Here is a 27,013-nt window from a genome sequence, read left to right on the forward strand (position 1 = left end):
CCTTCATACGAATTTAAATTATAAAAAAAAAAAAAAACTTAGTGGGAAAACTGATAAACCGTGGATACAAAATATTGAATGTTTTGAACTAGTGAGGAAACTACATTATGTAGGTATATTTCATATATAAATTTGAATGTATCGATCATCTATTGTTATACTACATTTTTTTTTTTAAAAATCAGTGACAACACTAAAGCTGTCCAAAATCAACCGAACAAAATCGGTTCACAAACAGAATATTAATGTAATATAACCTTACCGTATTTTATAGCAAATTGTAGCCATAACATTCATAGCTACCATATATAATACGTATAATAAATAACCTATAAAAAAAGTATCAAGTCTAAGTTCAAAGACTTGCTCTACAAAAAAAAATCAAATGATAAGTATGGACGTCATTACGCAAGTGGTATAGCAGATGCGCTCATGCACAGGCTGTGCGAAGGCCGTGCGCGACCATTGACCCCAAGCAACGCCATCTCTTAACGAGTAGCTCTAATAAAATTATTAGAACTACAAAACTTGTTGTTTGCTTCACAATATTTAAATATTTCATAATAACGACTGTACACAACTAAAACAAAATCACTTTTAATCTTCCTCGCATATTGTAATGTCTAAACAAAAAACGTTTAAACTTCAGTTAAGTCTGAGAACCGTAATAATTCTAATTAGAAATTGCAAACACCCTACCACATTCTATTACGGGAACAGGTTGTAGCAAGATTTTTTAAATAAACCACTTCTTCCAAGAATAAACCCGGAGCCACACGAGTGACAAGTCGAACTCACTTAATATAGGAAGACATACGTAGAAGCTTTTTCATAGTGAATTTTAATTGTTTTAAATTTTATGAACAAAACACGATTTGATCGATTGTATGCGATTATATTTTCTTTTTAATGTATGTGCCAAGGAGAATGACTAATGCGTTTATGAATGGCTGTCTATTCTCATTAAAAATTACAATTTGAACGTGTAGTATAATTCTTATAACTGATTTCGTTACGATGCGTAATTGCTTTTTTTCCAAACGTAATTAATATTTCACAAGCGAAACTTATTTTTTATCTAAGTTTTTACAAGAAAGTCTTTCATATTTTATTACTATTTAATAAAACGGTATATCATTTTACTAAATTGTTTGTACAGTAATTTTAACACGCACGAATGTGTGCTCTCAGTAGCTGCAGTCTGAGGCCAAAGTTACTCTGCCACTAAGCCACTATTTGTGGAGGGTCATAATTAATCAATCCATATGTATTTCTGGTTTAGCCATTCATGGCGTGCGTGATTGAATAAATAGGCGAGTGGAGCCTAAGCTAATTCAATAAGAAAGTTCAATGAAAACTGAACGTTTAACTGTAATACATATAACTTGGAAATCCTATATTAAATACTATATATGTAACTTATACGAATAATTTAAGGTTTTATTTGTAAGGCATTTCCGAATATAACCTTTTCAATTAAGATATCAATGATATAATCGAATAGGATTTAATTTAATGCGCGTCAAATCCTGTTTTATTGTCACTAAAGCGCCATCTTTTATCCGATAGTCGTAATTATAAAGTACATTTTCAAAAACAAGTACGAAGTTACTAAGCTGTTATAAATATAATTTCTCATGTCACGCTAACGGTTTTGAAGCGATGTTAATGAACTGGTCAGTAGATTTATTCGTTAGGAACGCCCACTTGACCGCTGTTAGATAACGATTTAGTTTAAATACATTAAGGTGTTAAATATAATAATTAAAAAAACTAAATTAAAGGATGCTCATTTAAGGCAGTGCACTTGATAAAAGTAAGACTTAAAAATAGAAAAGCATTAGAAACTGTGTGTCTGTATATGTTAAATCAATTAAACAAAAAATGTATCGTGGACGTCAAAAAGATTTTTTTTTTTTTCTTTTTTTCCACACATATCTTCGTAACTACTGAACGAGTTTTGCTAAGCTTAGTTAGCAGCTACATTCAGGTTTAGAGACGTTTAAAATGGATGACATAAAAAAGTTATCCTCATATAAAAACATTTTTAATTCGCCGCTCGCCTCCTTATTACGATAAATAATAACACTTTTACGGACACGACGTCTGTAGACGTGGGTGAAGAAACTGACTTTCACGGGAAAGAAGTGGCCGGCAATGGACATTATTAAATAAGATTTGAAGAGGATCCTTTCCACTCGAAAACCCACTATATTGAAGAAAAATAATGTTTAGTCGAAGTCTAAGTTCTTAATCTTAAATATTCAATATAAAAGTATTACTAATATCTATTGATTGTCAAAACACCATCTCCTGGTACTCGATGGTACTTTTCAGTCAAGATTACGACAAGTTTAAGCGAGTAGGAATTTCTTTCCTGCAGCGAAAAATCGCTATTCATACGATAGAAACTATTACAAAAATAACAATTTTATACAAATTGTTTATCTTTTTTTATGAAATTTTATCATCCCCAGTCTCCCCTTTTCCCCAGTCTCTTTCCATTTTTGATAATCCTATAGGTACTATGTAAACATTTAAAAATAAAAATATTGTTTAAGTTTACTTATAAAGTATTATAATATACGTATCTTGTTTGAACGAGGCGTAATTATACGAAATCATAGATTAGAGTAGAGTACTTATATATAATTCTTTTAAAGGTATTTTTATGTTTATAATATTTAATTTTTTTGTCGTCAGGTACAAAATGGTGCAAAGAATATTCTTATTGTGCCTCCTAAGCTTAATGGCAAAGGCTCTAGCCAGCAGTGATGACAGATTTATAAAGAAATACGCAATGATGAAGGTAAGTCATATATTGATTGAAATATAAATGTGTGTATTGAAAAATAATTAAAAAATATATAATGGAAAAAAAATCTGCCTTGCAAGCAAATAAAAATAATTCGCAGTCGGTAGGATTCGAACCTACGCTCCCAGAGGGAATCTGATTTCTAGTCAGACGCCTTAACCGCTCGGCCACGACTGCTGTTATATGTTAGTGTGAAATATTTAAATAAATACAAACACATCTAAAATTAATTATTATCAATAATATTTTAATTTTTTTTTTGTATTAAAATTAAATTATGACAAAGATAAACGTTCTCGAACTTATAATAACTAGGAATAACTTATTTTGAACATTGTTTTTAGATCTTATTTAAATTAGGACTTGATTTTATTATTTACTTACATAACATATGTACAAAATTAATAGATTTTCATACACACATGTAATATTAGTAATTTTAGTAACATTTGGACTGATATATTTTCTAGTTTTATATTTAAGATTTTGGTATATTGGTTTAGTACTTTTTTTCAGTTCGGAAAAATACCCTCACGTCATTAATTAGTCTCGATAGAACATTAAAATTAGAAATATAACAATTAATGATATATAATTCGAAATTAAATCTAACGAAAAAAAATAAAAGATTTACTTATTGAGTATTGAGTTGACTAGGGATGGACCGAAATTCGGTTCATACGCCGAACATACGGTGCAAGGGAAAAGTAAAATAAAATACCTACTTGCACTACTTTGACTGAAATTACCTAATGGATATCATACTCTATATTATAACAGTAAAATAAAAGTAGGCCTTTATATACTTATGGTCCCTAATTTAGTAGTAAGTAAACCTCAACTTACAACTGTGTTAAAAATTAAATTATCTTCATCTTTTTTTATTAATTTTCGCTTCTCCATACAAACTCTAACTAACAGCTGATATGTTTCGAGACAAATTACTTGCCCGGGTTTGAAATTGCTATCTTTAATTAACATATACAAGTCCATAGTATAGATAACGAGAGATATTAAATTACATACTATGAAAAGTGACTTCATAGAAAAAATTAAAAGTAAAAATCTGTAATACTGTAGATACTTACATAACAAGTACGTTCTACTAAATAAATATAAAGAGATTTTAAGAGGATATATGTTTATCTAGGGATGTAACATATAATGTATCGGTAGAAACATAATGTTGGATACAATATAGTGAAAAATCACAGTATCCTTATAGAATAAATGTCAATAATTAATTTTATTAGCACTGCGTTTGAAATCGGCGACGTCACTTTAGACGATAAGCGGAATGTTATATTTTAATAATTATATTTTTTTATATAATTATATTTATATTTCCGTAGTGAATTATAAATGTTTTATATTTTTTTATTATTAAGATAAAAGGGAATAGTTTGTTTCCAGTGCCTTTATAATATAAAGATTTTATTTTTTTGTTAAATTTAGGTTTATTACAAAGGTTCAAACAGCAACTTCGTGTTATTGTGTCCCGTTTTGAAGTGGGAGTTAGACAGTGGGACAGTGTAATAGGCGCTTGAGATATAACATCTTAGTTCCTAAGGTTTACGTATTGGCGATATAAGGAATGATTAATATTTCTGACAGCGCCAATGTCTATGGTCTATGGGTCTAACTAATATATCAATCATACTCTTAGTAGTGTTCAATATAGCTGAGTTATTAGCAAATCGCATGAAATACGTAAGTCTATGGATTGTTTGTCTTTTTTCCTACTTCCATTGGAATAGGCTATAGGTAATATATTGTGAGTTTTAGAGTAGTTACATAGTGGATAATGGTTGCTAGTGTATATTATTATTTTGATGATATATCCTTATTTAACAAATCCAACTTTGAAACTTTATAAAAAATATTAATGTTATTTGTTCATTAACGGAATTATTTTTAATAACTAACATTTCTCTGATTTCAGATTTACGAAAGTTGCTTCGGTCCAGAAGTAGTAAAACAAATCCGTAAAGAAATGAAAGATGCTTATGCGAAATGCTCTTCACCGCCATCTTTTGACGAGCCACCGAACCAGCACAGCATACCATCTATCCTTCTAGGAAAATTACCGCCTGGGTTCACGATGGACCCGAGTACGCAAACCATCACTAAGCCGGCAGATGGCGCTATCCATGGCCACGAAAATGATTTGTCACATGATCAACTCCAACCACATAAAGTGACACCATTAACTAATATCCTACCATTTAGACAAGGGGTGAGTATTATTATGAAATAGCCCAAAAAAATATGTATCATTGTGTATGCCTCCTGTGAGGATTGAACTCACGACCCCTGGTTTACGAGACCAGTGCTCTACCACTGAGCTAAAGAGGCGATGTTAGCAATTGTGAAATATTTTCTTACATAACACATGACTTTAAATTTTTTGATATATTATTATTAATTTAATTATTTTATTTATATTTGATAACATATCTAAGTATTTCTAAGTAATTTTTGATAATGAGACTATTTAATAATAGTTTAAAATCATGTTTTATAATTTTATTACTGTATAACCAATTAAATTTCTGATCGACAGCATTTCAGGAACAACCGATTTTCTCAAATATTAGAGTTTTAGGGTAACAGGTTTGCTCTGTGAACTGTTCTTGGCCATTTCTTGTAGAGATAAATCAGTTCCGTGTAAACAGACAACAACACAAAATTAATGACAATTTATACAAAATGTCATCGATTTAATTCTTTCACATATTGAATATTTGCAATATTGAAAAAAAATGGAGAAAAATCAAAAGATTAATTCCTCTTCAAAACGCTGGAATCCGTTTAGACGTGAAAAAAAACTTTAGATCTTTCTCCGAATGCCTAATAACATAAATTCAAGGCTTGCTTAACCACCTAAATTATATTTTAAGTGTAATAATGAATTAGATATTTTTGGTTCCACAGCCTACCTTCCAACCACCAGCGCCCTACATGATGCCAGGGCAGTTCCGACCGTTCGCACAGCCCTACTATCAGTTCCCTTACAACCCTATGTTCTACCCACCTGGAATGCAGTACAACCCTTATGCGTACCAGCAGCAGCAGCAGCAACAGCAGTATCCACACGGATTATACCAACAGCCTTACTTTGGAAATAGCAGGGTGTCGGTAAGAGATTGTCCTTCGTTATTAACTATTTACTTATACAAATGTATCATTTTTTGTAATGGTTATGAAAGATAATTTTATTTATTGTGATCTTATATATATACATATATATAGCCGATTTATTATTTTACCTGTTTTATGTTGTACACCAGATCGGAGATTCGGAGATTTTAATGAATAAAATTGTCTTCAAACTTCAACACTAAGGTGGTGCTGTGGTCCGGTTTAAAGAGTTAGGACTGGCTCACTCTTTTAAACCGGCTGGCTGTACAAGCACAAGGGACATCTTAGTGCATATTATTAGACCGTTTGCCAGTCTGCCAACTTATTTAAAAAAAAAAAGAATTTACAATGGCAAAATTAATTAAAGCATAAACTATATAAAATACCTAATTTCTAATAACAACGTTAAGTTAGACGAGGTCCCAAAAGGTATAAACACAATACAATATGTGCCAATAATTTATATTACAATTGTTTATTGCATCAAATATTAGTATTTTTAAAACTGATATGTTTCTGACCTGCAGCAGAAGTATCTCTCAAACTATTTTCTGGACATTTTAAAATTATAAAATCCCAACCATGAAATGGGCACATCGTATTTAGGTCTAACTTCCTTGAAAAAGAAACATGAGCCAATGACATTGGAATGGACCATAACGAATAAAAATGATCTTCTATTTATCTTCTTCCAGAGAGATTTGGACCTTCGCGATCGTCTTGAAATAGTATCCCGCGGTCCGAACGCCGGTCGAGTCCGTAACATAACCTGCGTGATGCAAGAACTCGGTTACATCGATCACAACCTCGAGCCGAACTATGAACAGATCACTCAACGCATTGCCAACCTGCCCGTGTCCAGCGAACTCAAGGGAGACATACAAGATGGACTTCAATTCTGTCAGAAATTCTCGGTAAATATATTAGCGCCCGTGTCTTTTTCCGGAACTGAATCGCCTTTGGACCATCATCATCATCGCATATGTAATCATTCTCTGAATTATAAAATGCATACGGAAAGTCACATGCATCGATATAACCATTGCATGAGAATAAGACTTGCACGACTTCTCATAGGTATCATACAAGTCTATCAGATATCACGTGCATACTTTTCCAATTTCTATATTATTAATCTATTGAATCGAAAAAAAACGATTAAATCCTTCCTTATTATCATTAAATGTCACATGAAATCGTGTTCTCTATCAAAGTAAATTTAATTGTTTCTAGCTGGCACGTTCAACATTGGTATTTTCAATTTTATTCAGTCATCTAAAAATAATTTTCTGAAATGATGACTAAGTCTTAACCCAGTAATGAGACATTTAAAAGCTGTAACTTTACTTCAAAATTTATTATTTGAAAATAAGAAAGAGAGAAGACTCTCTAAGTTAAAAGGCGAGGGTTAGGGCCTTATTATATGATTAAGTCGCTCTACTGCTGGTTGAATACCAACATGTCGCAGAATTTCACCTGACTCCTGTATTTTCACAATTTTTTCCTTCAAGATAGAAGAGTTGATTTGAAAACACATTCTTATTCTAATCTCCTGTTTGTATCAATGTTTTGTCTCTTGGTTCATCTCTGAAATTAGTGATTAATTTATTTTGTTCCAGCAATGTGTACCAGACATCAAGCGGGACGTAGCTCCATTATCTCAAGAACTTATTAAGCCTATGTTCTTCTTCCGTTGTTATAAGGTATGTTTTAAAATATTTTATTTATATATCTGTTCCTTTAATATGAACTTAAATTAGACCATGTCGCTCAACCTTCGGAGACAGCCGATCGTATCGAGGCTAACCAACTATGTGTATGTATGCGCGCAAACACAAGTGCACTCTTGTTTGTGACACGCTTTAGAAAACTTCAGAAAGATACCCAAGCCCATAGCGGCGAACCGGGTTATATAGGATACCTAGAACAAATCCGCGGCCCCTCCTGTGCAGTGCTCCGCTGGTGGCTTGCCGGAGTTCTCCTAATAGGGCGACGGTGGTGTCGCCCTCCTCGCTAGTGCGTACGCACGAAACCATCTCCGCTGGCGTGGTCCTCAGGGCCGTCTAAAATAGGACACACGAGGCTCCCACCGCACGCGTCCACGGCTCCACAGTGCTCACTCTATTTCATCTCTTCCATAATCCATTGGGCCACGATAATCCCACACAATAGAAAACAGTTCAAATGCAGCACTGCAGTCTATGTGAGACAAATTAGTGAGTGTATCTTACTGAGATTAATTATATATAATTTTAGATATATGTATAATTTTGACAGCACAAGAAGCTAGAGGCTTGCATCATGAAAGACATCCGAGAACGTTTTACAACCGAAGATGAATTGGATACCGACGGCGACTTTAGGTAAGTATTCTTAAATTAAAATAACTTAAGAATATCTTTTCTTTGAGTACTTTATTTTCTTAAATGAATTCTAGCATTGAACTTATTATTGAAAACTCCATATTTCTTTTGTAATATGTAATCAAAAAATGATGTAATCAATTTTCATTTATTAATTATCAATATCAGACAATTTTTGTCAAAGGGTTTATTTGGTAGAAATGTTGAGGATTAAATGTATCAAACATCAGATAGATAGTCAGCTTTCCAAAAATAGTGATCTAGTGTGTGACAAAAACCTACTAATTTCCATATGTGTGAATTTATAGAAGAGATGTTCTTAAACAGACTTATTTTAATATTAAGCTAATCAAATGTCGTTTTGTTCAATTGGTTTGAAATTTTAAGTTGTAATAGCTCTAAGACAGGTAGCAGACAGCATATTGATAAAAGATTGTAATTGTCAAGATAAAGAGTTACTTCGAATAGAAATTCCTAGTTTTGCAGAAGGGTCGATTTGAATAATATTTTATGGACTAGTAAACTAAGCTTTTCGTTATAGAATCTAGTTTATTTAAACTAAAGGGGGAAGGTGTCCATTATTCATGTTTATATCTACTTAAATCAATGTAAGCAATTGTATTTTATAATAAACCCACAGGTCTTTACCTAGGTCAGCAAGATCAATCCGGGAGGAACCCCTCAACGACCCAAGACTTGAAGCGCTCGATGAAATGGCGGTGTACCTTTACGACTACCTCAGCGGCGGAAATGGGCTCGACTACGACTTATATCTGTAATGTGCAAAAGTTTGTTGTATAGATCGATATATTAATTTCAAGATTTTGTATGAAGAGGCTTTTGGATTAAATTTTCGGTTCGTCAAATTACAATTACTGTATTAAAATAGCTTTTTTGAAATTGGAATATTTTATAGTCCTGCCGTTGATAGTTTGAATTTCTGACATTTGTCAGTTGATCGAGATTTTGATTAACCAAAATATTATTCTCTTAATTATTTAAAATTAAATTTAGCTCAAAATCATAAAATTTATAATAAGTCGTAATTTTAATTATATTCTTTATTAATAGGGCAAATAAAAAAACTAATATTGCTCTACTAACCAATGATCGACACTCTAACAGCCGACCTTTAGTAAAAGATTAAAGTTTCGATGCAAAAATAACGTTAGTTTAGAATTAACTCCCGAAATAAAGAGTTAATAATGAACCAACAATACTTATAGGATAGGATATTCAGTTTTATTTAATAGAGTAAATACTCTTTGCTGCATTTTGTAAGATTTTTTTTATTTTTTTCGAGTCAGTTTATCTGATTCAAGTTACATTGCCAATATCACATGCTCAAATAGATGATAAATATTACTTGCCATTGAACGCATTTTTTATAACAATTAGATAATAATAAATATTCTATATATACGGCCTTATGACTGTAGAGAAGAAATATATTTCACTCTTTCTTTCATCGATAATTCGATATACGAAAGAAGAAGGTAAACATCGTGTCACAACACAGCCGATTTTTAACGTTTATTGTTAATGGGAATTTTTTGGTAAAGGATTCTAAGTGTTTGCTACTATTATGTTTCTCTCTAATTTCAACTATGTCAGGATGTTTAGAAATGTATATAATACGTAGCAAACGACGGTTCTTGTCAATCAAGCTGACGTGACGTCATAAAGCTTTTTCGGCAATAACATATATATTTTAGTTTATTTTAAGTTCCTTTGAGATTACTAAGATTGCATTTAATAGTTAGTGTGTGTTAGTTTTAAGATAATCTTAAGCTTTGTAATCTTTTAAGGATTATAATTATATAATAAATTATTTATGTTTTGTTTTATTTGCAAATAACACTTTACTTGAAATGTTTTATACACGAACTCATTAATATGCTAAAATAAATTATACGATTAAAAAAAAGATTTATGTACTACAAATATTAAAAAACCGCAAAGCTTGACATTTCAGTGACGCTTGATTAAATAAAAAAATATAGTATAAGATACCGTGAAACTTTTCTGACAATGAAAAATCAAAAATGTCAAATAACAAGTTTAACACATTTAAACGTAAATGTTACCCATAAAATCGACGTCACTTTATTATGAACCCTAATCATAAACCATTTAGCCCATTCTAAGAATGTATATTTACGAAAACTTACAAAGAAATCATAGTATAAATATTTTATTGAACACGTCGCGTGCTCGAGGGTGCAAAGGGCATGAAAGGTGAATGTCCATCACGACACTACGGTGTACAATTACCCTGTCAGTACTTTATTGGAGACATTTGTATGTATTCGTGCAAATCCTTTATTGTCACATCAATCAAACATCTAGTTTGAATTTAACAACAGTACTATTCTGTAACTTCATGATTATCTCACTCGTGAATTGTTAAAGAACGACTTAAGCTACACTCTGTGTGCTGTATTTTGATACGTGTGTACTTAAATTAATATTTATTATATGTTAAAGAGCGTTCGTGTGCTAAAAGATATTATAAAACTAATTAATACTTAGTTGATTACACACTTTGGAAATAAGATGATCGCCTGCAGGTTGTTTTAAATAACGAAAATTTTTTTTTTATTGTGATTATAAAATATTGAATTAAAAAATCGCACTGGGTTACTTTCGCCGGTTCTGCTCGAGTCCGTGGTGTTTCTTTCAGACCCGGTGGTATCAATAATATGGTCAAATCAATCTTTGGCTATCAATAAGCAATTGTAACGCTTCTATAATATTGAACAATGATTTCTGACTTCGACTTTGATAAGTATTTATTATACTTAAATTTCTAGTTTGTTCTATCAGATTTACTCTACTGTATTTGTTTATATTCATTTTATGTGAACGACACACACATAAAAAAAAGACTGACTTATCACACCGCTAATCTGAAATACTGTGTATTGATGTGTGTGTTCTCGTTTGAAGAGTGAGTGATTACTGAGCTAGTGTTAATTTAGACACAAGGGAAAAACCATCTTAATTCCCAAGGTTGATGGCACGTTGAAGGTGTACCTTACAGTTTATATCATATTTCTTATGACCACTTACCATCAGGTGGTATATTTTGTAATAGTAAAACATTTTATGGAAATATATTAAATGATGTAGTTACATATAGATTATATATATCAACATTTTTTTTCCTGTTTAATTAGTATACTAAACTGTTTTAATGTTCAGTGATACATTAAATTTTTTACTTCATAAAATAAATCGTTTCAATGTTTAGCCGTGAAAGCATAACCGACAGACCTACAGACAGAATTACTTTGACACTAATGATATAAGTATAGATAGATTATAAAAGGCAAAGCATTGATATCTACACGACAGATTAAAAGTAAAAGATAATTGCAGTCTACTTTTCTGCTATTAATAAGAAAGGTTAGAGTTTATTTGAAGATCAAGCACAGTGGCGCGCCTTGGGGAAGGCCTACGTCCAGCAGTGGACTAATACCGGCTCATTCTGATGCTCCAGTCAGTGGCGTAGCTATCGTAGGGCCAGGTGGTGCAGTGCACCAGGGCCCCTGAGCTCTGGGGGCACTCTAACCTAAGCTATGAAAAGATCTTTGAATAGAGATGAAGTATGGATTTAACTTACTAATTATATGTTCAAATCACTGTATCCTGTATCCCATTTTTATTATCATCTATAATTTTGAATGCCAATATACGTTAAAGAGGGGGCGAGGGCCCGATTCTTTTTCTATGCACCGGGGCCCTTATCCACCTAGCTACGCCACTGGCTCCAGTGCGAGTACGCGGATACATATGTGTCAAAATTTGTTCGGACGCATGCAGGAATCATCACTGCGAAACACGATTCAAATCACAACCAATAATTTACCCTTTTTCAGATGAAAGCCCTTTGATTCTTTGACGAATATAAAACCTCTTCATTCCAATCCCTTAGACTATCCATTCGTCATCGTTCATCTGAACAATCGTTCAATAGATAAGAAGAGATTACATAATTTAAACGATCGATAAAAATTGACCTCCCACTTATCGCACTGATACTGCTATTTAATTTTCAAATGTAAAAAATATATCCAATGCAGCACCAATATCGATACAGAACTACCTATCGTACACAGGTATAACCAATTACGACGCTGGTCTAGATAGCCTACACGGGAGATATTATCGAGCCTAAGTTTGACTTTCGCAAACACATGAGCACCCTCTGATCTCGTACTTTACGTAATAACTTGAAGTGCATTTCGAAGCACGGGTGTGTTGACACTGCCCTCTTCCAAAATTTGAGCGAGTGCTAAGACAAAAAAACTCAACGATTGCTAGGCCGGACCCGGGGATATATCACAGCATCTTGAGATCTGCACGCTTTTAAGCAAGTTTCACTTGGCTAGATCAACTCGACGACACAGAGAGACAGTAATTAAATAACGTATAGACAACAACATTTATCGGAAAATAATGTTTCAAAAACATTTAAAAACGCACTTATTTATTTTATTTATGTACTTGGTAAATAAAAACCATAAGCAGCCCGTAAATGTCCCACTGCTGGGATAAAGGCCTCCTCTCCCTTTGAGGAGTAAATAAAAACCGCATATAAAAATGTAGTTACGAATCCTCGCCACAGGATATGACGTTCGTGTACGTCTTTCAACATCGCAAAAAATTTTTGTGAAATCCAAAACCCTTTTGTGATCCATCGGCTAGTTCGGAGAAAGAGCGGTATTTTTTCAACCGATCTCATAATATAAAAAACCTTACATTATATTTGTTTGTTCGTAAAGATTCTACAAAACTTTCACCGGGTCTTTTATAGGGCATATATTTTGTCTCTGCGAAAAAATTTCTACCTGTGTTATTGAAAGAGGTGATGGGCATGTGAACCAATTTTGAAGGATTTCATTTTGCGACAATATATATTATTTACTTTCTTCTTATTTTTTTTATCTTTTTACAATGCAAATAAATTATAATGTTCCGTTGTTTTAATAGCTTCAAGTCCTTCCAGAACTTTCGATTTTATTTTTTAATTACTGGAAACTACGAGATAGTTTAAATAGATTTTACAATTTATTGGTAAAATTATCTGAACTTGTGTCATCAGTAATAAAATCAATAATAGCAAAATATATATTTTTAACACACTTATAATAAATTATTATAAATAAAACATTGTCTTGAAATTAATTCTGTGAACGACCTTAAGCTATCCTTCTTACAGATGCTTCAATTAGCATGCAAATTAAATATATTTTCATGCTATTTGAGGCTGAAAATTCAGTAAAATAAATGTAACGCAACAGCCTGTTAACATAACACTACTGGACGAATACCTTCTCTCCCTTTTGAGACGAACGTTGAGACATTTGGAACTTACCACGCTGCCCAACCCGAGTAGTTGGATACATGTGTAATAGCAAAAAAAAACTATTTTCTTTGTCCTTGCTATTTTAAGCAAGCAATAATGTAACCCTGAGTAATTTGTGTATCTTAATATCCGACATACAATATTTGTTTACATTAAGAGAGTAAAGAATTTATGCTCAAATATTTTAACTTTTACAATCGTACAGAATATGTTATATAATTTTTAAATGTCATTGTAAGTCATCATTCATCGTTCAATACATAATATCAAAGAGTTATACAAATGATAGATTCGTTACACACATGGTGCAGATGCGTTCGCAAATAAACACTCATTGTAAAGTTTGTTAATGTACCCTACTGGCGATGCACTCAACCCATTTGGATCCACCTTTCGCTTGAAATAGGGTAAAGGGGCCATATGTTGGTACCAGTATTAAAACTACCTTTATCATTATTGTAATAATATAAAAAATAATTATGTCACTATAAAATCTACTTGTATGTATACACCTGTGAGTATTATTGCTGCATACGTAATTAAATAACACATTTTATAGGTATCAGAGAGAGTTAAGCCTCCATAAAAGCTGTTTTTTATTTACACTAATTTATATAATAAATTTGCAAAAATTACTGGTTTATTTATTTTACAGATTCAAATAAACTATCTGGCTGTATCAATAAATAAGAAAACAAAAATTATGACTGATTAAACTTTATTTAAGTTTTAAGTTTCACTATTTAAAAATATCTTTGAAAAAATTACTGTTTCAAATCGAAACTATAATACCAAAGGAAATTGGTAATCTAATAACAAATATAAAAAACTAAAAATCACTTATAATAACATTTACCCTACACATAATATGTAGGACACCTTTTCACACAAAATCCTCGAAGAGAAAGATCCTTGTCAAATAATCGCCTGCGCAAGTGTTGTGTATACAACAATAGCGCAAAAACGGGGGCTTAAAGGATTGGCAGAGATGAATGTAAGATTTTATGGAAATTGCGATCGCAAGGTGCTTTATGACAATCACAATTCATCATAAAGAGTTCATTAGCAAAAAATATGTGCGGTAAAAATATATCTACAAGATATTCTTAGATATTATATAATTTCAGAAAATAAGCATGTCACAGGTGACCATGTGACCAGGTGGCGGGTACAAGGCACTTAACACTCATTCTATTTTATATTTAGTGGGTTTCACTTAAAGGATTAGTGAGCCAGCGTAACTATAGGCACAAAAGACATAAACATAGTTCTCTTGTTTTACATTGCCGAGAGAAGGTGGGGATTTGTACAATGACCATAAGTTTGACCATTCGCTCGCCTGTCTTCTCAATGCAATTTAAAATAGATGACAGTTAATCAACTATGCAATTTTGAATCGTCATGTTATAATGAATTAAATTTTAAGCTACCACCGGTTCGGAAGGTAGAGTCTATCGGGAAGAACCGGCAAGAAACTCAGTAAATACTTGTTTCCACCATTTTAATTATTTAAGAACAATTATTTTTTTATATACTATGCCTAGAAGTTAACACTAAGTCCACGTTTCTTTTCTTTAATATAATCTTGTCTTGAGTAATATGCTTTATTTATCGAGGTTTTTTGGTATATGAGTTTAATTTTTTTTTAAACATATTATGTTTCTCATAATAAACACTACATATAATAACCTCAATATAGCTAATAATTTTTTTGAACTCTTTGTTTACTGTACAATACATTAAACAATGTAAAATGAACTCTATAGTTGTAGCTATACAACATGTTTTCGTTCGTACATTATACATGGATGTCTAGTACAGGATGAACGACTAAAGTGTGAACCGTATCTAAGATGTAGCTCTTGAAAGTGTGAAATCCTGTTCATTGCGACAAAAAGTTTTAAAGCTATCGTTGCAGATAGAGATAGAAGTAGGGTATTTTTAAAAATTGCCAGTTTATACAAATAACTATAGTATATTTTTCTTGGTAGATTACATATTATAAAACAGATTCTTTAATTAAAAGAATATCGTTATTATAGAGATTGTGATTTTAATTCATAAAAGAAAAAAGTAAATTAAATAATAAGTTATTGTTATTTTTGTATTAAGATTGCATATCAACTTAGACCACGACAACCATTTTTTATCCTCTATTTTTACGAGAAATAAAGGCTTATTTTCGAAACGATTTTAAGGAATACTGCATTAATCCTTATCCAATTAAGTACCTTAAACAAATTGTGCATTGTGAAACAAGATGTAATTTAAATAAATATTTTGGAAAATATTACAGATTTAAATCGCAGGGTCATAGCGGTTTGTATTGTCTAATGACTGATAAAACTCTGAACTTTGTAAGACATTCTGTAGTATATTTAGTATCAGCATTGCACCCGTGCGAATCCTGGGCGGGTCGCTAGTAGTTAATATAACAAAGTTCTAGCCGAAAATCAACATTGCTTCTTTTCAAATATTATAATTTTAAATTAAACTGCAGCACCCACGTGCGGCTAACCGCAGATGCTAGACCTAATGAGCTGGGTCCCATGGGACTCGAACTCTGAACTGCGAGGTATTTCCGCAAGATCGCCACTAATCATTAGGGTATCCGAATGTCATTTACCATTGTCAAAATAGATAAGTCTTGGTGTGATTTTTTTTTTCATAATATACAGAACATTTTTTTAATTACTTAAGTTCAATTATTAGTAAAATGAAATAATCGGCTATTAAAATAATAATGTTAACCGCAAAGATAGATCTCTGGTCTTTTTTATGACATAATCAGACAGACAGATGAGTTAGTAAGTAGGCTACGTACACTCACACTGTGGTATTTATGTTGTCTTGGCAAAGTATAACCCACACATTACACATTTGATGACATGAAGCATCAAATGACATGGATGACATGGAGTCTTTGGTGTGTCTGTAATTAATAACTACGCTGGTTCACTCATCATTCAATAAAAAGTTTTTATAGTTTGAGGTAGTATAATCCACTAGATGGTGTAGAGCGTCACAGGGAAATCCTTACGAACAAACGATAAGGAAAGTAAAAAGAGAAATTTTCGTTCAAGACTATAACAAATAAAATTATTTTAGATATAGATAAAAATTTGGTACTTGAAAACAAATATTAAATGCTATAATACAAATTTAAGCTACATATACTATATATACTATATTCATACCTATTTAACATGTTCTTAAAAATGACAAAAATGATAAAATGTTTAATAAAATACAATTTTAAATTAAATTGAATTTTAAGTACAGCTATGTATGCAGCAAATGTCAATTCGAAATTCAAATTCTCCCAAAAAAATTTTAGAATTATTTTCTAGTACAGAATGTACTATATACAATATTGTTGTTACCAAAAAAAATATACCAATATCAATATTGAGACATAAAAAGAAACAAATTTCAATTTCAATATATATATATTACTATGTTAATATACATGTACCTACTAATGAAACACGCTTCTGAGATAAAATTTGATAAGGATTGGGAACGGATTGGGAAGCTTTTCAAGGATTCAGAGTATTTCTCGTATTTTATTACTCTAGAAAAAAAAAAATTATCGACCTGACAAAGATTCGAACCCAAACATCTACAGCCTAATGAGTTAACCAAAATTTAATTATTTATTTATTTACTTTTATTATTATTTTAGCTGCATAAAATCTTTTTTAGAAAAAAATAAGATAAGTGTTTAGATAAAAAATATAAATAATAAACATAACGGTTTTTGAAGATCACACGTATATCACTGGTTAATGGTTTAATATGGTTGCTATCTCAAGTTCCGGATCGCTTCCCCCGGGTCAGATAAGTCAGGAATCGGAAGCACTTGGCGTATTCCCAAAACTATCATAACATAGAGATACAAGTTTGTGGAAATTTTCTTGCGATGTTTTATGATGGAACTAAACTAATGACATTTTTAGCACTTCTTTTTTTTATATGGGAAAAAAAATTGGCAACTCGATAATCGATAATTATTGTATAAATACAATATATCGATAATCGATAATTCTTCAAACACTTTTTTTTTATATGGGAAAAAAAAATTGGCAACTCGATAATCGATAATTATTGTATAAATACAATATATCGACAATCGATAATTCTTAAACACTTCTTTTTTTTATATGGGACAAAAATTGGCAACTCGATAATCGATAATTATTGATTATCGATATATTGTATTTATACAGTTTTTGATTTAATAGAAATTTATTAAATTTTTATACTTATTGTGAATAATAAAATTTTATGTAAGCTTGCTATTCGAAAACACAACCAAACTGAAAGGAAACACAACATAAAACAACGGGAGTGTTCACATGTACATTTTAATATTTTTCGCTAATTATTTTTAAGGGCACAAACACACGGATCTAATAATTCACATCAGTGCCTAAACTTGATGCATAAAAAGAAAACATGTATAAAAACGTCAAAGAACTTTGTAAGGCGATATCTGCCGGTTCAATGTCTGAAATGTAGCGACAAAAAGGTCCTATCGACGCCTCCTACTTGTACAGAAACGCCAAAAAGAACATTTTCGATGATTTATGGAGCAAATTAACGAGAATATATCCTCATTCCTGAACATCATTTCCTGCTAGAGCGAACTCGCAACTGAGCTGAAAAAACATAGAGCAAAAATGCGAAAGCACTACCTTAAATTATTTGGGGTTTAACAGAATAAAAAGCCATGGATAATTAAAATTCATTATTAAAAATTATTCGTTACATAAGTTAATTAATAAATTAACGTTTTTTAGTTATAAATTTCATTTTTTTTTTCACTATAAAGTGGTTCAAATCATTTATTAAAGCAAATGGCTTTTAATCAAAATTTCTTTTAATCCGTTGGAAGAACCATCTAAATGAATCAATGACAACGATTTGTTATGTTTAAAATTAAATTATTATGAAACAAGATAAAAATGAATTATTTCAAAGAGACGTGAAAAATAAATGATTCATTTTAACTCGAAGCGAAGGATCGTTGCAACTGACATCCGCATACCGTTCGGCTCGTGTTTCAATATTTTTTATCTGTGAAAAAAGTTAAATAAAAAGTTGGCTACCATGCGGCAAAACAAGTGCACCAGCTTAACTACCGCCTTGAAGTTTTAGATCAAAGATTCAAACTTATTTAACTTGCAGAAGTGCCATAAATTATTACAAAGGAAATTGACTATCTGCAGACATAAGCCACATAATAGATCTGATCTCATCACATTTACAGTAGAATAATTAATAAAGACATTAAATATTAGAACTACATACTACTATTATGTAAAAGTCCTATGGAAATATCACTGCCAAATATTAAACGTACAACACCTCTCCAAGCCCTCACTGGTTCCTTTTTTGCACAGATGGATCGGAATTGCAATTTAACGGGGAAATAATCCTGAAATTTAAATTCAATTAAAATTTTAATTTCCACCTTTCCACGGTCATGATTTCAGTTACTATTTTAATTTTTTATTTATATTATTCATATTACCTTTATGTAAATAATTTCGGCGTAATTTCTAAATTAGTTTTTGACTACGATAATATTTAGCACATCCATTCTTGTGCTAATCTTTGCCCAAACTCGCGTCATTCATTAGATGGGTCGTTCGTCTTCATTGCATGTGACGGAGATAGTTTAGTGTTTAAATTAATGTTCGGATCGACTTTTAAAAGCTATAACTGGATTATTTATGATGAAATAGTATTGAGGTAAAAAGTTTCTTTAAAATTCATAACAGCGTTATGACAATAAAGCCATAAACGGATTACATTATGTACATTAGGTTCAGTTTAAAGGTACATAGATAAGGGTACGAATATTTTTCATAGCTATGTAAAAGTCCAGAAAATATAAGTAAAAAAAAATTGACATTGGTAGGCGGACTTGCAAATGGGCTAACTGATGGTAAGTGGTCACCACTGCCGTCGTATAAAACGTACGACTTTGGAGTCGTATAAAATTTGAATAATTTTTTTCATAATTAATGCGCCACAACGAGATGTTTTGCCCCTTGTGCCTGTGATTATACCCGTATATACTATCGGGTAAAGTTTAAATATATAGCTGGTAAAAATAAAGTTATAAATGTCTCGTGCTGGGCTAAGACCTCCTTTCTTTAAGATAAGCAAAAGTGATGGACTTTGCTTCACTGCGGGTCAGTCACATTCGTGGCACATTTTTCATCTGACACAAGCAGGTATCCTTACCATGTTTTCCTATAGCGCTCACAACACAATAAATATAAACACTGAGATATCTCAGATCTATAAAATAAATAATATGATTAGTTATGTTATTATAAATTATAATAATTATAAATAATAAATACATAATTAACTTTTAATGTTACGTGTTACATGTACAGTAATGTAAAATATTTGCGTCAAAAACGTTTTACTCTAACGTTGCATTTTGCGACCTTCAAATTTGAATTCCCTCGCCTCAGAATAAGTTTCACTTCAAAAAATGTTGAAAAGTCAATTTAGAATGTAAAAACGTCTTTACAATTTCGAACTTGTGAACGTGGCCTATCACCTTCTCGTCCTCGCCCTTACCCTTGTCAGTCACAAGTAGTAAATGTTTTACTAACAGATTATGAAAGTTGGTTCTCAAAGAATTCACACTTATTAATATTTAGAGTTATTCGGTTCATGAAAAATTTTTAGAATTTGATTGATATTTTCTAAAGATAGAAGTAACACTTAGTGCACATGCATACGGTCATAGCACGGTGACCACACCTTGTGCAGTGGTAATGTATGAGTTAGTAGGTAATGTAATAAATCTTGGTGGTAGGGCTTTGTGCAAGCCCGTCTGGGTAGGTATCACCCATTCATCAGATATTCTACCGCCAAACAGCAGTACTCAGTATTGTGGTGTTCCGGTTTGAAGGGTGAGTGAGCCAGTAAAACTACAGGCACAAGGGACGTAACATCTTGGTTCCCAAGGTTGGTGGCGCATTGGTTATGTAAGGAATGGTTAATATTTCTTACAACGCCATTGTCTATGGGCGGTGGTGACCACTTACCAACAGGTGGCCCATTTGATCGTCCGCCTAGCGATATCAAAAAAAAAAAGAAAAAAAAAGTTATCATTATTACGATTTGTTTTGTGGCTCAATTGCGCACAGTTTTAATTAGTACTAGCTCTTTGTACAAGCCCTTCTGGGTAGGTACCCACTCAGTTCCACTAACATAATTTTATTTTATCCCAATCGCATCGAAACGTAATTGTTGCCGTTTAGTTCATTCGTTCGTTTTCCTATTCTACTGACTTAACCCTCCAGTTGTGGTTCAGTCGAAGTTGAATCAGAATAGAATCGGGAAAGTAACGTAATCGTTGTAAACTAGTAGAATTAGTCCCCAGTTACGATTTAACTGAGGTTTATTTTTGTGAAGAATGGTCCTGGAAGGAGTCCAGGAAAGCAATTGAAATAGATAACGGTAAATTTATTTCATATTGTGTCCTAAAATGAATCATAACTAATGTTTAATTTATACCAAAGTAAGTTCATACGACTATTGTGCATACATATAAATTAATAGGAATATTAAATTATATAAATCTTATTGTATATTAGTATGTAGGATAACATAATTTTAAAATTCAACTGAATTTTAAAATAACGTTATCCGTTTTTTTTTTTGCAAAAATTAGTTGACCTTGAAAACATCTGTACCTAGTGATTTATAACCGAAAACAACTGAACAAAAAGATAACTAATCTATCCTAAACAGTTAAATTGGCACAGACTATCCAACAATGGAACATTTTTATCTCAAGCATCTGCAACCGGACACTGAGACCACAATGTCTACTGCATACATAAATCTACAATTATTTTAACCGATGCCTTTTTTAAAACATCCACCCTCGCATCATGGGCCATTGTGCACAGTTGAAGTTTTTCTGGTCATTTTAAGGTCTATTGTTAAAAAGATGTCAAATAGGGGACAATTTTTGCTTAATAGCGTGCAGCTGAAACTTTTGTAGGTTAAGAAAGTATGTTACATGATATGGTCAGTTGGAATGCGGGTTGGTGCTATATCGCTTAATCAATTTTAAAAAAAAACTTTGACGTTTCGATTTAACAAATTAGAAAAAAAATTAGATTATTCCTTTTTGTAGATCGTGTAAAGAGGTTTGCACTTCTATCTATATATGTATGTATAACGTATATGGTAGTTATAAATAATAAATAGTATACGGTTTTTTTTTTGTATATATACCGTAAATCGGTTTATTTATTTCGATGGAACGGATTTGAACTAAAACACAATATTCATTTTATCAAAGTTTTGATTTTAATGACATTATCCAATTATAAGAAAATATATAAGTAAGAGGTTTCACTATAAAACTAAGTATATTAAATCAATGAAATCTTAACAAAAGCCATGGTTTCATAAATATTTTTATCCATGTTTTTACATGCAGACCTTTTTTGCATGCAAGCCATTTTTTAAAAATAGAATTCAAATGACAATAAATTTGCATTTCCTTAAATAACTCAAGCTAATAAATTAATAAAGATTAAAACAAACATGTCAACAAAAAAAAACATTTGTCACCTTGACATTACGGGTGGTCACTAATTATGTGAATGTTTGAGACAGAGCCACCTTAGAAGCGAGATGTACAGATAAGATAAGACACCTTTAAAATGTCGCAAATTACTCGTAATTTTTATAATAGATAGCTCTGAATTAGAAGAAATTTAATTTTTGTTTATTGGGATCTCCAAGAAAAATAGAAATCACTAAGTTACAATAAAATCTTAATCTTTATATATTCATACATTATGCATGTGTTTCTACAGTTGTAGGAAACCACAGAACATAATATATAGATAAGTAAGAAATGTAATCAATAACAATAAAAAAAAACGATATAATTTTTTTTTAAATTCATGTTATGTTAAATGTTTTGTGTAACAGATAAAATAAATAACAAATGATTACTTATTATTAAATTACTGCATAAAAATCATTGTGTGTAAAATTCCTACTGGCAATTATTTGTTTAAATTAAACATACTATTAATATACTTAAACTTCTCGAACATAGTAAGAGCTAAAAATCTTATTTTAATTGATGTTAACCTAAAACTTACGGTGAAACAATAATAACACCCGCGAATAATAAATGTGACTCCAAAGCCGATGAGTCTGTTCGGAACTTCTCTAGTACAGAATATACTAAATTAACAAAAAAAGACTCAACCAAAATATATAGAACTTTAACTTTTGTACAGAAGTAATCCGCTTTGCAGTGTCAGCTTTAAACATTGACGTTACGTGAATTTTGTTCTTGAATATTTATAGATGGCTACATTGAAACAATTGTAAATAGAGGTATGTATAGAACTATTTGTATTTATTATATCGTGTTTTTTATCTATACTTATATTGTATAAAACAAAGTAGCATCCTGCCGTCTGTATGCTCAGATCTTTTAAACAACGCAACGGATTTTAATGTGATTTTCGTCAATGAAACAATTATTCAAGAGGAATGTTTGTATAAGTCGAAGTCGAAAGCCGAATATTTAAATTTTTCTAGCCGTCGAATTTGCATTATATTTTTAAGTTTGTTCTTCAATCTAAAAATTGTATATACTCTGTTATTGTATCCGTCTGAAGCCGGCTAGGTATCTAGTATCATAACAAAATTAAGTTCACTCTTTATAATGTATCCGTATTTATATTCTTAAGTTTACAACTTTTCCGTTATAAATGTACAGATACATATCATGTGACCATTTCTCATTTGCAATACGTAAAAGCACTTCAAATGATTGTACTTTATCTAATATCTATGTTTTGTAACCCTCTGTCCATAATTTGTTATCGAAATAACAAATCAGATTCCTTTTGTTAAAATGTTCACAGAGTTTAGTCTGATTGATAATTTAATTAAATCTGTACCCGCATCGGTCATTATGAACGAAGTAATAATGATACCCGTGGCAAAAAAATAATAATAATTTAAATGGCAACATATTAAAAATAAACTCTTAAAATAAAATAGCTAATGGATTTCATCTACGCTTACTTTTCTCTTTATATAAACAGGTGTAGAAATATTTTTTATCTGTATCTTTGCCAGCCATATGCTACATGGCAGTTCGGGCGTAAGTTCGAAATTTAAACGGCAGCTGAGCAGAAATAAATAAGAGGCTGTGACACGCGCCGCGCCCTCCCCTTTTATAATTACTTCATTTTATTTTTAAATTGTTTTTTCTGTTCCACAAAGATTCCCCTCTATGTTCGTTCCAAAACAATGTATTCTCCCCAACACCTAATGGTCGCTTCGGCGTGTGTTGTTTTAAATTGGATACGGGTATAATAATAAATTGACGGTTTTAACTCGACTTATGGAGTGTGAGTAATGATAATTAAATTGATCCTTATTTTTAGCTTATTTTTAAAAGATATAGTTTTAGTAGGTTTCTTGATTTAAATAATTAAGATTTTAATCTAAATATATAGACTCTTTTTACAGTATATATATATTTTTACAGTATATATATACTTGATAAAATAAATTGACAAAGATTTTACTTCATATAAATGAAAGCCGACAAGCATATACGATTTTTAACAATGATTATTTACTATTAGAATTACATTGTAAAAGATAATTTGAATAGACTTGTCTAATTGAATATAAGACGTATAAATATGAGGCTATGCAGAGAACTGTTCCAGGATTTCGGTTCACCTTGGAGCGGAAGCCGTAACTTGAAGACAGGTAAACAATACAATATCTAGGAAACCCGATCTCCCCACGACACGTGACCAGACCGAAATAACACCCACAGTCTGCCATATATTGACAAATCTTACGGCCTCACTGAACCAACACACGCTGTGTATTATGAAAATCCGAAGTAACACCGACAATACATCAACCTAGTCCCCTAAGGAAGGGGAGACGTTCTATTTTTAAATACTTCCCTATACGGCTCATTTTATATTTTTTCCACGCAGTATTTTTACCTAACCAGCCAGTCTTAAATGGTCTTTATTTTTAAATATTAGTTCGTTAAAAGGAACAGGGGAGGGTTATTTTAAAATGGTAAGATTATAATAATAACTTGCAGCCGTCGTATGTAACATATGAGCGCGTGCGTTCGATATTTGAATTTGAATGGTGGAACGCGTGCCCGTATCGCACGCGTCTTTATCTTTTTTATTAGGGGAATCTAACCAATGAGAAACGTTTTATTTTCGTTTTAAAAAGTAGGGGAGTTTTTTAGTTACTATTTACACGATATGATTCTTTTTTTAAATCTTTTTAGGCGTATATATTTTACATAACTAAATAGGGGCGGGAGTGTTGTTTTTTACGGATGTTTTTTTTTGTATAAGTAATATCCTTTAGGACAATATCCCTTAGAACATTTTTATATAAGCATTTATTCTTACCATTGACGATTGTAATTGTGGATATTTATTTGTGAATTGATCAATATTGGTTGATAAAAATATAACTTTTTTTATCGTCTCACATTAAGCAATCACAACAGTAACATTAAGAATGGCGGGTCAGACGTATATCATTTTCCTAATCCCGTTATTTTCCGGAGCAAATACGTCCATGGATAATTGATTTCCAAATATTAAGTTACTATATTTGCTAGTTAAGTTGGAAGGAATATCGCATCTATTTGCCGACTTTCTTATTTACAAAGTATATGTTTACGCTTCGCTTGACATTTTTATTTTAGATATGATTTTCATAACTTCAAAAATGTATAACGAATCGTTCTAAATTCAAATAAAAGAATTTTTATTAGACATAGAAGCAAATAGAGCTTGAATTATTGAGGAACTATTAAAAAAAAAAATTGTAAGGCGGGCTGATAAATGGTCACCTAATATTTTTACATCAGTTCTCACATCCCCAACGCATCACTAACCAGTGAATCTGAGATGTTATGTTCCATGGCCCTTTCATTACACTGGTCAATCAAAATTAAACGTAGTGTATTGTTACTATTTATATTAATATAACTTAGTATTGCTGTTTGGTAGAGTAACTGATGAGTGTTTTTTTGTTGGTATCCAACCAAACGGGACTATACAAAGCCCTATCAACAGTATAATACTGAAGTGAAGCCTCTTTGGATGCGACGAAAGCGATATTGCTATATCAAAATTGATTCCAGTATTACCGTATATAAAGTTTCAAAATAAATAAAAATGAAAATTTTAAGAATATAAGCGATCGTTTAGAACTAGTAAACTAACTACCGTACCTTATTTATTTAGGTATATATCCGTGACATTACGAAATAAATCAAATTGAAATTAATGAAGGATCTAAGCGATTGCAAATAAAGATAAAGTTTGAATATTTTGAAGAACTATTATGTTCAAAGAATTTAAGCTCGTTTGTAGGTAAGTATACTGCACAAATGTCAAATGGCAAGTGATTAATCTATACTAATATCATAAATTCCAAAGTAACTCTGCCTTTATGCCTGTCTGTTGTTCTTTCACGACCAAAACTCTGCACCGAACTTCATCAATGTTGGTACGAAGCAAGCTTGAACTAGAAATTCCTACTAAGTAAATACATAGGCTACTTTTTACGCCTAACACCTGAGGACAAACCCCTAAAACTACATATTATTATATATGACAAATGCTTTAGACATTTTTAATTTTGCCATTTCATAAATTCAAATCATTTGTAAAAAATACATTGGTAAAGAAGGCATATTATTCGGTACAAAATTATATAGATGATAAAAAGCGTGGAGTTAATGCTTTTTGACTTCCAGGCAGGAGACATAACATACATATATAATTGTATTTAACTAACATGACTGTATTTTTAGATGTTGAAAAAGAGTAACTACTAAGTTTCTTGCCGGTTCTTCTCAGTAGAATCTACATTCCGAACCGGTGGTAGCTTTACTTAATATAGTTTGTGAAATTACGATTCAAAAGTGCTTGTAAAAGCTAACTTGAATAAAGTATATTTTAATTAATATTTTTATTTTGCTTAAAGTATATCTAAGTACATATAAAAGTCATCAAAGAGGACTCATCTCCTGCGCAGAGGACTAACCTCACTTACGTTCAGGAAGATATTATTACTTTTTTATAATACTTTTTATCCTTTGTTAATTTAACGATCCCAGCAACGGCTTAATACTATAGTTCTTATTTTATAATTGACAATTTTATTATATTAATTTAATATATATTTACAAACTAAAGCATAGGAGATTTTTACTCAATAAAATGTCCGAAGCTTTTATCC

General features: G+C 31.3%; 1 protein-coding gene and 2 non-coding genes across 4 annotated transcripts; 1 reads left to right on the forward strand and 2 right to left on the reverse strand.

Moving 5' to 3' along the window:
* Positions 1–2,703: 2,703 nt before the first annotated feature.
* On the forward strand, positions 2,704–9,185 carry LOC125072743. 2 transcript variants are annotated; one of them, XM_047683434.1, is made up of 7 exons: positions 2,704–2,809; positions 4,758–5,051; positions 5,750–5,953; positions 6,652–6,870; positions 7,576–7,659; positions 8,234–8,319; positions 8,972–9,185. In XM_047683434.1, the coding sequence occupies exons 1-7, from the start codon at positions 2,711–2,713 to the stop codon at positions 9,096–9,098; spliced, it is 1,113 nt and encodes a 370-aa protein (XP_047539390.1). In that variant the 5' UTR covers positions 2,704–2,710; the 3' UTR covers positions 9,099–9,185. The 2 variants fall into 2 exon arrangements, with proteins under 2 accessions (XP_047539390.1, XP_047539382.1); XM_047683426.1 differs by having other exon boundaries at positions 8,960–9,183.
* Positions 2,911–2,992, reverse strand: Trnas-aga. Its single transcript has one exon. It is a non-coding gene; the product is annotated as a tRNA-Ser (tRNA).
* Trnat-cgu lies at positions 5,099–5,170 on the reverse strand. Its single transcript has one exon. It is a non-coding gene; the product is annotated as a tRNA-Thr (tRNA).
* Positions 9,186–27,013: the final 17,828 nt, after the last annotated feature.

Source organism: Vanessa atalanta, chromosome 2, assembly GCF_905147765.1.
Source record: "Vanessa atalanta chromosome 2, ilVanAtal1.2, whole genome shotgun sequence".
Classification (NCBI taxonomy): domain Eukaryota; kingdom Metazoa; phylum Arthropoda; class Insecta; order Lepidoptera; family Nymphalidae; genus Vanessa; species Vanessa atalanta.

What these genes read in the sequence shown, in the direction of transcription:
- LOC125072743 (XM_047683426.1), top strand. Translation starts at nt 2,711, where the DNA reads ATGGTGCAAAGAATATTCTTATTGTGCCTCCTAAGCTTAATGGCAAAG. An exon ending in TTGGAAATAGCAGGGTGTCG is followed by an intron (nt 5,954 to 6,651) that starts GTAAGAGATTGT and finishes ATCTTCTTCCAG; the next exon opens with AGAGATTTGGACCTTCGCGA. An exon ending in GATACCGACGGCGACTTTAG is followed by an intron (nt 8,320 to 8,959) that starts GTAAGTATTCTT and finishes ATAAACCCACAG; the next exon opens with GTCTTTACCTAGGTCAGCAA.